The sequence below is a fragment of the Mustela nigripes genome, chromosome 1 (assembly GCF_022355385.1).
Source record: "Mustela nigripes isolate SB6536 chromosome 1, MUSNIG.SB6536, whole genome shotgun sequence".
Classification (NCBI taxonomy): domain Eukaryota; kingdom Metazoa; phylum Chordata; class Mammalia; order Carnivora; family Mustelidae; genus Mustela; species Mustela nigripes.
The window spans coordinates 5,009,984-5,024,366 of NC_081557.1; the positions used below are offsets into that span (position 1 = coordinate 5,009,984).

At 60.4% G+C, this 14,383-nt stretch overlaps 3 protein-coding genes across 7 annotated transcripts in view; 1 reads left to right on the forward strand and 2 right to left on the reverse strand.

Annotated features, from left to right (window-relative positions):
* Window positions 1-778: 778 nt before the first annotated feature.
* On the forward strand, window positions 779-3,752 carry PPP1CA (protein phosphatase 1 catalytic subunit alpha). The gene is made up of 7 exons (XM_059400100.1): window positions 779-930; window positions 1,445-1,576; window positions 1,752-1,982; window positions 2,534-2,638; window positions 3,034-3,257; window positions 3,340-3,474; window positions 3,549-3,752. Exons 1-7 carry the CDS (start codon window positions 876-878, stop codon window positions 3,657-3,659), a joined length of 993 nt encoding a protein of 330 aa, XP_059256083.1. The 5' UTR covers window positions 779-875; the 3' UTR covers window positions 3,660-3,752.
* Window positions 3,753-3,780: 28 nt separating this feature from the next.
* Window positions 3,781-9,560, reverse strand: RAD9A (RAD9 checkpoint clamp component A). Of its 3 annotated transcripts, none has more exons than XM_059400076.1 (11): window positions 9,388-9,560; window positions 9,225-9,295; window positions 8,647-8,703; window positions 8,082-8,196; window positions 7,887-7,986; window positions 6,362-6,471; window positions 6,159-6,268; window positions 6,015-6,079; window positions 5,801-5,923; window positions 4,830-5,034; window positions 3,781-4,748 (listed from the first exon to the last, which is right to left on the reverse strand). In XM_059400076.1, the coding sequence occupies exons 1-11, from the start codon at window positions 9,419-9,421 to the stop codon at window positions 4,653-4,655; spliced, it is 1,086 nt and encodes a 361-aa protein (XP_059256059.1). In that variant the 5' UTR covers window positions 9,422-9,560; the 3' UTR covers window positions 3,781-4,652. The 3 variants fall into 3 exon arrangements, with proteins under 3 accessions (XP_059256059.1, XP_059256049.1, XP_059256069.1); XM_059400066.1 differs by having other exon boundaries at window positions 8,647-8,775; window positions 9,388-9,558; XM_059400086.1 differs by lacking the exons at window positions 9,225-9,295; window positions 9,388-9,560 and adding an exon at window positions 9,083-9,216 and having other exon boundaries at window positions 8,647-8,775.
* Window positions 9,561-9,683: 123 nt separating this feature from the next.
* LOC132017918 (uncharacterized) overlaps window positions 9,684-14,383 on the reverse strand; it is a 49,895-nt gene continuing 45,195 nt past the window's right edge. The window contains exons 3-4 of one of the 3 annotated variants that reach the window (XM_059400163.1): window positions 11,283-11,324; window positions 9,684-9,969 (exon numbers count right to left, since the gene is read on the reverse strand). In XM_059400163.1, the coding sequence (XP_059256146.1) occupies window positions 9,893-9,969; window positions 11,283-11,324 (119 nt within the window). In that variant the 3' untranslated portion in view covers window positions 9,684-9,892. The other 2 variants (XM_059400155.1, XM_059400181.1) reach the window with 2 other exon arrangements.

Consider the following 14,383-nt stretch of genomic DNA (forward strand, 5'->3'; position numbering starts at 1 on the left):
CAGGGAGCCTGCTTCCTCCTCCCTCTCTGCTTCCTTGTGATCTCTCTCTGTCAAATAAATAAAGTATTTTAAAATTTTCAAGATTCCAGTGAGAATTATGGTTTATTTAATATTTGCTCTTTACAAGGTAATGCTTTGAATATGCACATAATACGGCATTTCTATGCACTCAGCAGGTAACAGTGGATCTTACAAAAAAATACTAATTTAGCATGCCCCACAGGGCGAACCAAATGGGTTTCAGAGTGTAGCAGCAGGTGTCTGGGTCTGGCCGGCTGCCTGGGGGCCACAGAGACTCAGGAGGTGGACGCCAGGGTCTTGGACCAGCCCCCTGCTATCTCTGAGTCTCAACTTTCCTTTTTGGCACTTCGAGGACTTAATCCGCAGCGTTTGGAGAATCGGTTTTTAATGTGCACACACCACACTCCCGCCCAGGGTGGGAACGGCTGGTTAGCCTTTGATAGAAAAAAACAACTTTCACGGTACTTCCGGCCCCCTGTTCTCGGAACGGGTCACTCCTAGTGGCGAACGAGACTCAACCCCGCCCCTCCAAGCTCCACCCACCGGCCAGGCTTCGTCCTAAACAGACCAAACCCAGCCCAAGACCCGCCCCTTCCCCTGTGCCCCGCCCCCCAGACCTCCGCGGCCGCTGCGCCCAGCATCCAGAGGGGGCGCTAGAGCGCGGGGGCAGCGCGCGGGGCGGGGCGGCAGGCCTAGGAGGCGGGGCGGCAGGCCGGGGCGGGGCGGGGCGGCAGGCCGGGGCGGGCCGGGGCGGGCCGGGGCGGGCGGAAGGAGCGCCAGGCCGGAAGGAGGCAGCGGGAGGGCGGGCGGCAGGATTGGGCCCGGAGCTGCTGGGCCGGAGCGGCGGCGCCGCCATGTCCGACAGCGAGAAGCTCAACCTGGACTCTATCATCGGGCGCCTGCTGGAAGGTTGGCCGGGGCGGGGGACGTCGGTGCCCGCCGCGCCCTGGCCCCCTGCCGGGCCCGGAAGTGGTGCGCGGGCGGGCCTGCCCCTCCCAGGGCCAGCTTAGACTGGGCGGGGACGGGCCTCGAGGACCCGCGTCCACAGCCGGCCCCCCTCAAGGCGCGGGGCGCTTGGGACGTTCCGGGGACGCTCTGGCACGGGGAGCACCCCCTCTCCTGGGCCGGGGGCGCACAGGTTGGCCTGTGCTCCTGGGGTTGGAGGAGAAACATAAGAAATCTAGCTCCACCCCTCCCAGGGATCGTGCGCTGTGGGTTGGGCTGTTGGGTGGCAGGCCCCCCCGACGCACAGCAGACCCCTCGAGGGGTCCCATCCTGGGAGGCTCAGCAGCAACAGCTGCCCCTGGGCAAGGAGGGGCCCAGGAGACCCAGGTGCCCTCAGATGTGCCAACAGGGCCACTTGTGTCGCCCACCTTCCTCCTGCCTGTGGGACCAGAGTCTTGATGCCCTGTTCCGCCCCCAGTGCAGGGCTCGCGGCCTGGAAAGAATGTACAGCTCACAGAGAACGAGATCCGTGGTCTGTGTCTCAAATCACGGGAGATCTTCTTGAGCCAGCCCATCCTTCTGGAGCTGGAGGCACCCCTCAAGATCTGCGGTGAGCCCTCCCCCCCACCCCTTCCCGCGTCTCGGCCCCTTTTGCTTTCTGAAAGTGGCGTTCCCCATCCCTTGCCCCCCAAGTCCTTGCAGTGCTCCTCCCTGGCGCCCAAACTTGGCCCTGGTTTCAAGTGTGGCCCCTGCCCCTAGCGCTGAACCAGTCCCCTGGGTCACAGGTGACATCCATGGCCAGTACTACGACCTCCTGCGGCTATTTGAGTACGGTGGCTTCCCTCCAGAGAGCAACTACCTCTTCCTGGGGGACTACGTTGACCGGGGCAAGCAGTCTTTGGAGACCATCTGCTTGCTGCTGGCCTATAAGATCAAGTACCCCGAGAACTTCTTCCTGCTCCGTGGGAACCACGAGTGTGCCAGCATCAACCGCATCTACGGCTTCTATGATGAGTGTGAGTAGGCTTCCTAAGTTCTTAAGTGACTCGGCTATCCAGTGAGACCCTCACATTGGGTTGGCAGTAAAGGTACCGGTGTCTACAGATACCTGCAGAGTGAGATCTATGCAGGGGACTCCCCTCCCCTCCTGGCCTGGGGTCTGGCGCTCAGGAGGGGTCGGTCTGGTGAATGGCTGCTGACGAAGACTGCCCAGTGTCCTCGTGACACTCCCCTCCAGCACATCCCTTAAGCACTTGGGATGCCTCTCTGTACTGGATTCTGCCAACCCGAAGCTGAGATAAACCAGACCTCGTCTTGGCCTGGCCTGCTCCCTGGGTGGGGGTGGGTTGTTCTAGATTGGAACTCAGGTTCCTGTGGACTCAGCTGCTTTAGAATTCTAGGAAGGCTGATAGGCAGCGGGGACGGGGGAGGGGGACGTCTCTTCTTGTCTGCCACTGCCTGCTCCCAGCTGTGTCTGGACTGCCCGCCGAGTGCCCTGGAGGGCCCAGAGACCCAGGCTGGGTGTGCGGCAGACAGGCCTCCTGAGGCCTCTCGTTGCTCCCGACAGGCAAGAGACGCTACAACATTAAACTGTGGAAAACCTTTACCGACTGCTTCAACTGCCTGCCCATTGCTGCCATCGTGGACGAGAAGATCTTCTGCTGCCACGGAGGTGAGGGTGGCTCTGGGCGCATGTCTGGGAAGGAAGAGCCCCTGGGCCACATACCCGGGGGCCCTGGGAGGAGGCTGGGGGCTGGGGGGATGTATTCCTGGCTCTCCCAGGGCTCCGGCTTTGTTTGTCACTTCTTCCAGGAAGCCCCCGCCACCCCTCCCCAGTACTCTGTTCCACTCTCCCCCCGCTTTGGCCTTGGCGTTGTGCGTGGACTGTCTCCTTTGTTCAGAGAGCTCTGTGGTCCTTGAGGCCGAAGGGGATGACTTCTGCCTGCCTGGACTCCTGGGACTTTAGGAGAGCGCCAGGTGGAGGGGAAACTGACCAGCAGAAGCTTTGAGGGGCAGGGGGTCTTTGAGGCTTGAGGAAGTGACCTGTCCCCTCCCGTGCTCCCCCAGGCCTGTCCCCAGACTTGCAGTCCATGGAACAGATTCGGCGTATCATGCGGCCCACAGACGTGCCTGACCAGGGCCTGCTGTGTGACCTGCTGTGGTCTGATCCTGACAAGGACGTGCAGGGCTGGGGCGAGAATGACCGTGGTGTCTCTTTCACGTTTGGGGCGGAAGTGGTGGCCAAGTTCCTGCACAAGCACGACTTGGATCTCATCTGCCGGGCACACCAGGTGGGCCGGCAGCTCTGGGGCGGGTGGGCACGGTGGCAGGTAGCCAGCACCTGCTGAGCCGACTGCCCCCATCCTCATCCAGGTGGTGGAAGACGGCTATGAGTTCTTTGCCAAGCGGCAGCTGGTGACACTCTTCTCGGCTCCCAACTACTGTGGCGAGTTTGACAACGCAGGCGCCATGATGAGTGTGGACGAGACGCTCATGTGCTCTTTCCAGGTGGGGATGCGAAAGGTAGTGGCCTCTGACTCCGTGGCTCAGCCCGTGAGCCTGACCAGCTCTGTCTCTTTCAGATCCTCAAGCCCGCGGACAAGAACAAGGGGAAATACGGGCAGTTCAGTGGCTTGAACCCTGGAGGCCGGCCCATCACCCCGCCCCGCAACTCCGCCAAAGCCAAGAAATAGCCTCTGCGTGCCCGCACTCTGCCCCAGGTGGTGGATTGTACAGAAATTATGTGGCCGTGGGGGGTGGTTCATGCCGGCCCCCCAGGCCCACCTGTCATGGGGAACACGGAGCCTTGGTGTATTTTTCTTTTTTTTAATGAATCAATAGCAGCGTCCAATCCCCCAGGGCTCCTTCCGCCTGCACCTGCAGTGGTCGCACGCAGGATCCTGGGGCCGAGGCTGCAGCTCAGGGCAAAGCAGGGCCAGATGTGGGTTTCCAGCCTTGCTTGGCCTCAGGGCCAGCAGACAGATCCTAGGGCGACCCATCTGGTCTCTTGAATAAAGGTCAAAGCTGGATTCTCGCCATGGCCTCTGTCTCCCTTGTCCCAAGGACTGGGCTGGCAGCCCTTCTATCCAGGGCCAGTTGGGAGGACAGGCTTGCTGGGCATGAGGCCCCAGCCAGGGTAATCCCAGCCACAGGCTCAGGTCCACAGGGACTCAGAATCCCAAGCCAGGGCCAGACGGCACAGAGAAAGGAACAAAAAGTTAGCTGGCCACAAGAGATCCCAAAGGTGTGCCCGGGATTTGGGGGAGGGACAGGTCATGATTAGCAAAGAAGGTAGACCGGCAGGGGTAACAGCCCCTCTGTGATTTTTGTCTTAGGGAGGTACACTTAGGGAAGGCAGGTGTCCAGCCCTAGCCACATGGTCGGAGTCTGGCCTAAAACAGAGGGCCTGGGTAATAGGTGAGGGGCATTCCATCAGGTGGCAGCTCGGTGCCAAGCCTAGGAACAGACATGATTGGTTGGAAGTTGATGAGAAGACGGGGCCCGGGCTAGTCCAGATAGCCAGGAGGCACCTGGAGTGGCAGCAGGACCGGCGCTCAGCTCGGCACAGCCCACCTTGACCACCCAGCCGGGTGGAGAGCAGCCCTATCCCCGGCCTGCTGCCGGGGGAAGCGGGCGGCTATGGCTTCATCTGGTCCAGAGCCTCTGGACACAGGCTTGTCCTCAGTTCAGCCTTCACCCTCACTGTCTTCAGCCAGCACAGGGCTGGGGCCCGGAGGGGAGTGTGCAGGGCTGAGGATGGAGCCAAAGAACAGCGAGCGGAACTGGAAAGGGAACAGGAAGCAGAGTGAGTTCTGGAGGCTCCCTCCGTGCCTCCCAAGCCCCGCTCCATCTCCAACCCCTACCTTCTTGGGTGGGGGAGTCCCAGGCTCTGTACTGGGCTCGGCATCATTGTCCTCAGAGTCGGGGCCAGGGCTACAGGGAGGCCGGAGGCCGGGGGAAAGGGGAATGGAGGGTCCTGCCCGGGAGCCCTCACTGTCCACAGTCGTTTCCATGGCGATCATGTAAGAGTCGATGTCGTCATTGGCAAAGTCATCCAGGTGGGGCGTGCTGCTGGCAGGGAGAGGGTGTCAGCGAGCCACACAGAAGAGGGTATAGAGGCAGGACCCCACTTCAGAGGCCTGAGAGAGCAGTAGAAGCCTCATGACCACGGCTGCTCTCTGGGCTTCATGACTTTCTCATTGGTTTGGGGGAAAGACGCTGAGGTTAAGTGGTGGCTTCCTACAAGGCATGGGACCTGGAGTCCGTTTGATCGGAGCTCAGATAGGGGCCTGAGGGAAGCATCCTGGGAGCCGGTTTAGCTCAGCTGGGGTAGAGCAGCATCGAGTCCTCTGAGCTAGGCCACCGGGGGCCAAAGCCTCTGCCCTCCCCAGAGACAGAGCTGGAAGGCACTGGGGCCCAGGGACGTGCCGGGCGGGGGGCCAGACCAAACTTCCTCTGCTTCGGCTACACCGGGCCCGTCGTCCTCCCCAGCCGCCTGCTCTCCCCAGCCCCGGCCAGCCCCTGCCTCCCAGCAGCCTGTTCCCTCCTTGGCCGGGGAAGAGGCTCAGACGGGAGGACTCAGCCAGAGAAGGAAGCCGGCCCGACCTTGGGGACACTTCCCTGGGCGGGAGGAGGGCTCTCTGAGCACAGCTGACCAGGAAGGCTGAGCCGGAGAGGCTGGGCTTGACAGGAAGTGTGCGTGCTGGGGGAGGTGCACAAGCTGCAGGCAGGAGGCTCCGGCCGGCCAGGGGGGCCGGGGGGCCGGGGGGCCGGGGGGCCGGGGTGGGGAGGGATGGGGGTGGGGAGGAGCAGGCTGGCAGGTGGGCAGCCTCACCTGTGAGCCTGGAGGGGAGGCACCAGCCTGTGGGGTTCTGGGGAGTGCAGGTCTGACTCTGACATCGTGGCCAGGACAAAGTGTCCGTCCAGCAGGGAGTCCTTGACGGCAAAGATGGCCGGCCTAGGCAGAGGGCAGGTCCCGGGCAAGGTCAGGGCCCTTGGGCTCCCGGCTTCCCAGAGCCTCCCCTCCCTGACCTGAGGCCGGGAATTACCTGCCTGGTGCATCGAAGTGGATGCTAAGGGACAAGTTTGCGGACTCCGCGAAGCTCAGGAGGCCCTGGGAGGGGGAAGCAGAGCCGTGAGGCCCCAGGCAGGGCAGGGAGGACGCGGCGGGACTGTGCTGGGGGGAAGCTCACCCGGAATTCCTTGAGGCAGAAAGTGATGGCCGCCCCTTCCTGGGCCTGCAGCTGCTGGAAATCCTCCTCCCCGATGCTCATCTCGGTCACCATGGCTCTGACGGAGCTGTCTGCCAAGGGAGGAACGGGAGAGCCGGGGCTTCTAGACCCTCCCCTCTCCCACCCCAGCTCTAACCCCGTCTAAGGCCACATCTGGCTCTCACCTGCCTCCTCCTCCTGGTAGCTGCGCAAGATGACCCTGCGGCCACAGCCAATGCCCAGTGTCACTTCTGCCAGCGCGGGGGGGAAGGGCAGAACAGCCTCCCCCAGGACCCTGTGCAGGGGGTACAGCATCACTCCCAAGGCTCAGCCCCACGCCGTGGCTTCGCTCTTACAAGAGCTGAGGCAGGGCCGCGACCCGGGTACCATGTCGGAGGGGATCCACCATGTGCCGGCCCTAGCACGCCCGGGGAAGGGCAAGGTGAGCAGGACGTGGCTCCCACCCCATCCAAAGCTTTCTTTGGGGGCTGCTGGGGGCTGCTGGGGGAGAGAAGTCCCCTGCAAGGGATGGGGCAGACAACAGCAGAGCCCAGAGGAGGCAACAGAAAGGATGGGCTGTTCGCGCTGGGCCAAACCAGGCCGGCAGCACCTGCCCTCACAGGGGTGGGAAAGCCCACCCGGCCCATCCCTATAAATGCGACCACAGAAAAGATCTTCAATTTTTGCCTTTACGGGATACATGTTGACAAATACATACATATGAAATAACATCTGAAATTTGTCTCACAACCGTTGGGACAGGGGCAGGCATCCACTTTCACACAAATTTGAAATTGTCCATGAGAAAAAGAAAAACAATTGTTCGTTTAAAAAAAAAAAATAGCATCAAAATCCAGACCATCGGAGATAACGTCCCTCTTTCTCTACCTGAAGGAGTCCTGAACAGCATTATCTCAACAGAACTCAGAAATAACAGACCGTCAGGACCCAAAGGGAACTTCAAATTACCACACCCCATGGCTACAAAAAGAAATGAACGTGACTTTGGGCTACTCAAATGCAAGCAGCACACAGCGTAGGGTAGGAGGAGAGCCAGCCCTCTCCACACTGGCCTTCTGCAGGGACCTCTGCCTCCACCGAGTCCCCATCTCCCGGGCCGGCACACCGCCTCCCCACTCTGATTTTCCCAGAAAACCCCTGCCCCCACAGCACCTTATTCTGGCAGCCCTCCTGGACCATGACCTCCCTGTCCAGCCTCCTTCCTCGGCCTGTAGACTCCTCAAAGCTACAGTCCAGGCAGACAGGAAAAGAGGCTACCCTTGAGTGAAGAACAGGCCCAGAAAGATGACCCCATCAGAGAAGAATTTTGAGCCCGAGTCACAAAGCTAGATAGAGATGGACATCCAAGGCTGTTGAAGCCATGGAAAGAGGACTTAAGGGGAAGCCAAAGACGTGCTTTCTTTAAAAAAGGAGTGAGAAGCTGTCTAAGTGGCCAGAAAGCCAAGCTGGACCTTTGGGGTGGAGAACAGGTTCCTGAAGACCGAGGAGCAAGGAGCGGTGCCCTCCTCCATTCCAGCCTCTGCCCTTAGACCGTGAGACCGACCGTGAGAGCAGGCTGGGCTGGATAAACTCTCAGGTTCAGAGAGAGGCAGAGAAGATGAAGAAGGTGTCTTCTTAAATTGACCCTGGAAGCTCCAAAGGAAAAAAAAAAGACCCACGGCTCGGTTTGTAGCTGGGGGACACACTCACCGTGCTGGGGCACGGAGCACATGCGAGCACAAGGCTGGGTCGAAGATGGCCTGCAGGGACTCGCAGTCCTGGAAGGACAGGTTGTGAGTCTTCCTCACCCCTGGATGGGCAGACAGGGTCTCAGTGGGTCTTGCTGACCTGCCCTCCCACCCCTCCAAACGCAGGGACCCCAGGGCCGGCCGGCCGCCCACTCACCGTATCGACAGTGCAGCTGGACCACCAGGCGGCTGCTCCTGCCATTCAGCGAGATGCAGCATTTCTCCACACTCTTCTCCACCATGGCCAGTGAGCGGAAGGCGGCCAGGAATGACTGAGTGGGGGAACACATCAACGCGGTGCTGTGTCTCCACCAACCAGCTCTCACATCCCATGCAGGCCCTGGCCATCCCAGGCTCGGCACCGTCGTACGGGAAGGGAGCGCCCACAACACGCATGTTTTCACCCTCCCGGGCTCCTCCTCATGTTGTTACACACCTGTCTGGCGTGCCTTGAAAGAGCTGCTCACTTTTCAAGGACCAAAGTGAATGTCACCACTGCCCAGGTCCCTGGCAGAATGGATCACCCTCACCGTATCTCCCATCACCCTCTGTGGTGTCTTTCCTATGCTCCTCACCGCACTTTACACCTGCTTGCTCCTGCATACATCCCTCTCCCCAGTTAGCACCTTCGGAATGCCCCCCCCCCCGCAGACACACTTGGGTAGGGGGGCACGACGTGAGCAGGGGGACACAAAGCACCGTTGGTGAGGGAAAGGCCTCACCTTCATCAAAATCTTACAGCGCGGGGCTTCCTGACCAGGGGCGGCCGGCTGGTACTGCTGGAAGAAGAGGGGGGCAAAGAGGAAGCAGGCATAGGCAGAGCGAGAGGAGTTCACGGTCCGGAGAGAGAGCTGGGCCAGGAAAAGCAGGGGGAGGGACCGGATCAGGGGGCAGAGTCAGGCCCTGCCCTCTGGCCGGCTTTTGCTCACATATTCGTCCTAACGTCCTCCTCCTCCACCATCACCTGCTGGAATCCTCCCTCTCGTTCCGGTCAGCAGGTGCCTTCTCCATGAAGCCTTCCCTCCCCGAGTCCCCGGGAGCGACTGCTCCCACAGAAGGGCCCTATACAACCGTCCGCGCACTCCACCTTTCCCCCCCGAGTTGCCCCCACCCGCCACCAGGCACTTCAGGGAGGGCAGGGGCTCTCGATTCACACACCGGCCTGGGGAGAGGGCAGGGCCCGGACTGACGCCCCGACCACGGGCGGCGGGGAAAACTCGGCAGACAGCAATGCCCGAGGGCATCTGGCCTGACGCGGGGAGAAACTGGCTCCCGCCTATAATCCCACCCACCCCCTCACCCCGTCTTCCAGGGGCTCCAGGTAGAGCTCCTCCCCGATGCGGGACAGGGAATGGACGGCCTTGCCGAGCACTGCGGGGAGGAGAAAGGAAACGGGGGTTAGGCTGGCGTCTCCGGCCGTCCCACGTGCCCCCGGCCCCCAAACCCGGTCGCCCCCAACTCACCTTTCACGTTGCCGCCCGTGACCAGACACTTCATGCTGCTGCCGGCGCCGAGGCCGAGCCTGGCCTCCCACGGAGCTGAGACCGGCGTCTGGCCCGCGGCGGGTCCCACCCCACCTGCCCGCAGCTCGGCTCCGGGTCTCACCCGCCGCCGCGGGGGCCCGGGGTTCCCTTCCCGCGCGCCGCCCCCGGAAGCCCCGCCCCCGCGTTCTCATTGGCCCCGGCGCGGGCGCCTCCGTCACGTGAGAAAAACGCTCGCCGGCTCCGCCGTCACGTGACGGAGTCCACGGTGGGGGAGGGGGGCCCGGCGGCGCTGACGCGAGCGGGGGACGCCGGCCCCGGCCTTTTCGCGCCCTTGGGGAGCCGGCCGGGCTCTGCGGGACCTCGGAGCCTGCGCCGCCGAGCACGAGAAGCACAGATGGGGCCGCAGGGCACGAGGTACCCGGTGCGAGGCGGCGAGCACCGGGCTCGGAGCGCTGAGATGTGCGGGCGAGCCCTCCTGCGTAGCTTAGTACGGTCTTCCGGGCGCCTCCGTGGATCCGGGGTTGGAGCTGGACCATCCTCGCGGACACACAACCACCAGCTCTAGAGAGATGAAAGCTGTTTGCTGCAGGACCGCAGACTGGGAGAGTGACCGTTCATTCTGGCTTTGAGGATCCGTTACGCATCCTTGAAGACCAGACGATTCTCGGGGCTGAAAGGGGTAGAAGGGTGCACCTAGCTGGGGCAGAGGGAGGAGAGGGTCAGTGGCGCGTGGGCTCCGCCCCTTGTACGGGGAAGTGGTCCGTGAGCCTCGCAGAGGGATGGAGGCTGCCAAACGATGAGGGACACCGGCGGGAAGCACTGGAAACGTTTTACCAGAGTGGAATTGCGTTTATGTGGCCATTTTTAAGCCCCCAGGACTGTGCAGAAGAAGGGGGTTGGTCAGCCAGGGAAATTTTCCCCTCGCCCTGGGCCCTGGGCTGCGGGTCTGCAAAGTGGAAGTCCAAAGGGACTGTCTGAGCTCTAGTCCCCACAGCACCCAGGCTTCCCTAGCGCTTCGAAGGGCCTGGGCACCCCTGCATTCCTTAGGGCTGGTTTGGCTCCGCCTTACCCTCTGGTATTGTCTTTCCTGAGGAGTGGTATATGTTTCCCAGCCCTCTGCCCTCCAGCTCCTGGCCTGCAGTGCCGCACCCTGCCTCTTTGTTTCTCCCTCTCCTTGCCCTCAGCCTCCGTGCATCACCAGACTTCTCTAGAATGCTAGAAGAGGCTATTCCTGCCTTGAGGGGTGGGGGAAGTCAGTGTAAATAGTACTGCCTCTACCCAGGCATGTAAGTCGGGTACACTGGGAGTCATCCAGGACCCTCCCCTGTCACCCCACATATTACAGCCCTTCAGCAAGCCCTGACTGCTCCATCTTCCAAACACGTGGCATGACTGTCATCCTGGCTCCGGCCACCATCTTCTGTCACCTGGACAACTAGAGGAGCTGAGCGGTCTCCTGCCTCCTCATGTCTTCTGCAGTCCACTCTCCAGACAGCACCAAACCGACCTTCCTAAAACGTCCCCCTTCTTACACGCTGGCTCCTTCTCTTCCTAGGGCTCAGCTTCAGTGGCTGGTCCTCAGAGAGGCCATCCTGTGCACGGCCACCCACCACTTATCACAGTGCTTTGACATGTGTCTACATAGGGTGCTGTCAGGAAGCTTCCAGCACCTTCCCACAGTCCCATCCTTCCCTGGACAGTAGCTTCCTCCCCACCCCCAAACAACCTGTCAAAAAAATAAACCCACAAAAAAAGAAAGAAAACCCATAAAAGAACCTAGCATTAGCTACTCTCTTAACGTCCCTCTCCTCTCTCCGTCTCTCCCCCTCTCTCCACCCCTGTGGCTCTCACAGCTTTGCCCCCGCCGCCCTTACCTGAGCAGCCCAGCTGAAGCAAGAGGCAGACGTCAAGTTTCTCTGGAAGGCAAGGAGTGGAAACAATCACACCCGGCCTCTGCCCCTGACACCTGAGGGGCTATAGGGTCTTAGGGCCTTGAGGTCTTTGAGGCAGGGCCCTGGGGAGGCAGGGGAAGACATAAAGTCCTCAGGCTTTGTTTGGTTTTTGGTTTTTGGCTATTTAAGAGAGTGGGGGGGGCAGGGGAGAGGAAGAAAGAGTTTTAAGCAGGCTCCATCCTGAGCACGGAGCCCAACTCAGGGCTCCATCTCCGACCTGAGCTGAAACCAAGAGGCGGATGCTTAACTGCATCACCCAGGCACCCCAAACTCTTCATGATTTTTAATGAGTCTTCAGACACACACACACACACACACACACACACACACACGAACTCTTTAGCTTTTCATGTTTGTTTTTTTTTAAGTAATCGCTGTACCCGATGTAGGGCTTAAACTCACAACGTCAAGGGGCACCTGGGTGGCTCAGTGAGTTAAAACCTCTGCCTTTGGCTCAGGTCATGATCCCAGGGTGTTGGGATTGAGCCCCGCATCAGGCTCTCTGATTGACAGGGAGCTTGCTTCCTCCTCTCTCTCTGTCTGCCTCTCTGCCTACTTGTGATCTCTGTCAAATAAATAAATAAAATTAAAAAAAAAAAAAAAAAAAACTAAAAAAAAAAAAAAACCTCACAACGTCAAGATCAAGATTTGCATGCTCTACTGACTGAGCCAACCAGGCGCCCCTCTTTGGGATTTTTTATTAGTGTTTGGTCACACACACACACACAGACGCTGCCAGAGGTCTGTTCTCACCTGACCCTTCCGAAGGGCTCGGACACCAGAAAGGAGCTAGAACTGGGAATCAGGAGTCCCGGGTCTCTAGTCTGTGCTTGGCTGCTGACTTGCTGTGTAACTATGCGGGTCCCTCTCTGCCTCTGCAGCGGTTTCCTCATCTGTACAACGTGCTTGGTGGTGTGAGATGCTCACTGAGGCTGCTTCCAACCTTGTGTTTTGTTCTGGAAGGGGCGTTCGACTTCCCTGGATCCGTCATCTGGCCGCAGCTCTGGAGAGGAGCTGGGGTTGGCCGTCCTGCGCCCCGCAGACTGCGGGACTGGAAGGAAGACCTGACCGGAGGCAGGCGGCCTCTCCAGGCTCGAGACTGGCACAAGCAGTGACGCCTTTCAGGTCCGGAGGGCCTCGTAAACCTCAAAAACGTTGTGACTCGAGAAGGATCCGTATAGGAACAATTCGGGGTCTGTGCCAGAAGTCGAGACCTGTATAGCTTCAGCCCTATGCACCGTCTCAAGCAAGACAAGGCCCTTCTTTGGGCCTCAGGTTCTTCCTTGATACATTGAGGGGGTTCGCCTGAGATGCTCTCAGGGTTTTTTCAACCCCAAATTCTTAGCCTCACCCATATTCGAGGTGGCCTCCCGCAGGTGCGTAAGTATGTGGGAATATGTGCGTGGTGAGGCAGATACCGAATGGAGGGAAGTGGTCACCATCTCAAACTTTTAAAATACTTACCTGCTGGGAAACTTCCTTCAACCACCACTTCTTACCCAGCTGGTTGGGTTTAAAAATGCCAGAATTCAGGGGCGCCTGGCCGCCCTGGTCAGTGGAGCATGGGACTCCTGATCTCGAGATTGTGAGCTCCAGCCCCATGTGGGGCATAGAGATTACCCGCAAATAAAATCTTTAAAGAAAAATGCGGGAATTCCCAGAGGGCGGTAATTTATTCATTAAACCTGCATTAGATGCACTACTCTGCAGGAGAGCGCATACAGGACAAAAACCCGTCTCCGTGGTGGGGTGCTGAGTGGAGGGACCAGCCTGTGCCGAGCCTCGGCAGGAGGTCGTCTGGACTGTGCACACACAGGAGACGGTCTCCGTGTGGTCTCGCTGGGGGACCCTGCCAAGGGTATAGCGTCCAGCCAGTTGGCAAGGCTTGACCCCAGATTGTGCGCTGAGACGGACGAAGGGCATTCGGGGTACGGGCCTGCCTCTGTCTGGTTCCACCACTTTCGGGGTGACTGCAAACGGGACACGCGGCTTTTGCTTTGAGCCTCGCCTGGACATTGCGGGAGGGGTGCCAGCAGGCCTTCCCTCAGGGGGTGGCTGGGAGGGTTCGTTCCCCCGGTGTTCCTAAAGATCAAGTACACCTCCCCATACTTCAGGGTCAGGACCAGAAACGAAACAAACCCGCGTGGACAAAGCCCAGGGAATCCCACTAGGCATCTGGGAGGAAGGTCTCCCTGGAGGAACACTGCAGAGAAAGGCCCGGAGGCCGCCAGCGGCTGGAAGATGCTAGCAGGACACTAGTGGGGGCAGAAGTCAGCCCCGAGCCAAGCCGAGAGAAAGCAGGTCTCTCTCTTCAGGCTGCAGGGTGGAGGCGGCAGGAGGGAGAGGGATGGATGGTTTTAAGCCCACAGCAGGGGTGCGAAAGGGGAAGCTCCAGCTTGTTCACCAAAACCTGGCATGCTGGGGTTCCAGGGCCCCCTCGGAGCGCAAGTGAGGTAAGTTTAGGACAAATCAAAGGCAGCGTGCTTGCCCCAGCAGGGGAGGACACCGATGGAACTCATTACTCCAAGATGCGGTCTCGGCTGGAAATAGAAATAGCTTCACAAACGGTTCAGATAAATCCACGGCTGACAGTTCCATTCATGGGCTGTCTGGGGCCTGCTGGCCTGTGGGGAAGGCCGACCGGAGGCCACCGCTCGGGGCCCCTGTCAGAGGCCGGCGTCAGGCGTCCGGGCCCAGGAGGCGGTGCCCGCGGTCCAGGCCGAAGCCAGGCCTGAGCCCCGGGGCCCTTTCCTCCGCCCTGCAGTAGTCACCCGCCACTGTCTGGGGAGACACGGGGAGGCCACCAGCTCTGTGGAAAGCGTTCTGGCCGGGCTGTCCCTTAAGGGACCAGCAGAGGGAGACAGACACCGCGCACATTCCCAGCTTCCAGCCCAGACACCCGGTCACCAGGCCCGGGTGACAGCTCGGTGCCCAACACTGTGCTACGCACCCAGGGAGAAAGGGGGCCCAGAAGCCGACGTCCCTGGCTGGGATGGGGTCGCTGCAGTGGATGGGGGCGGCGG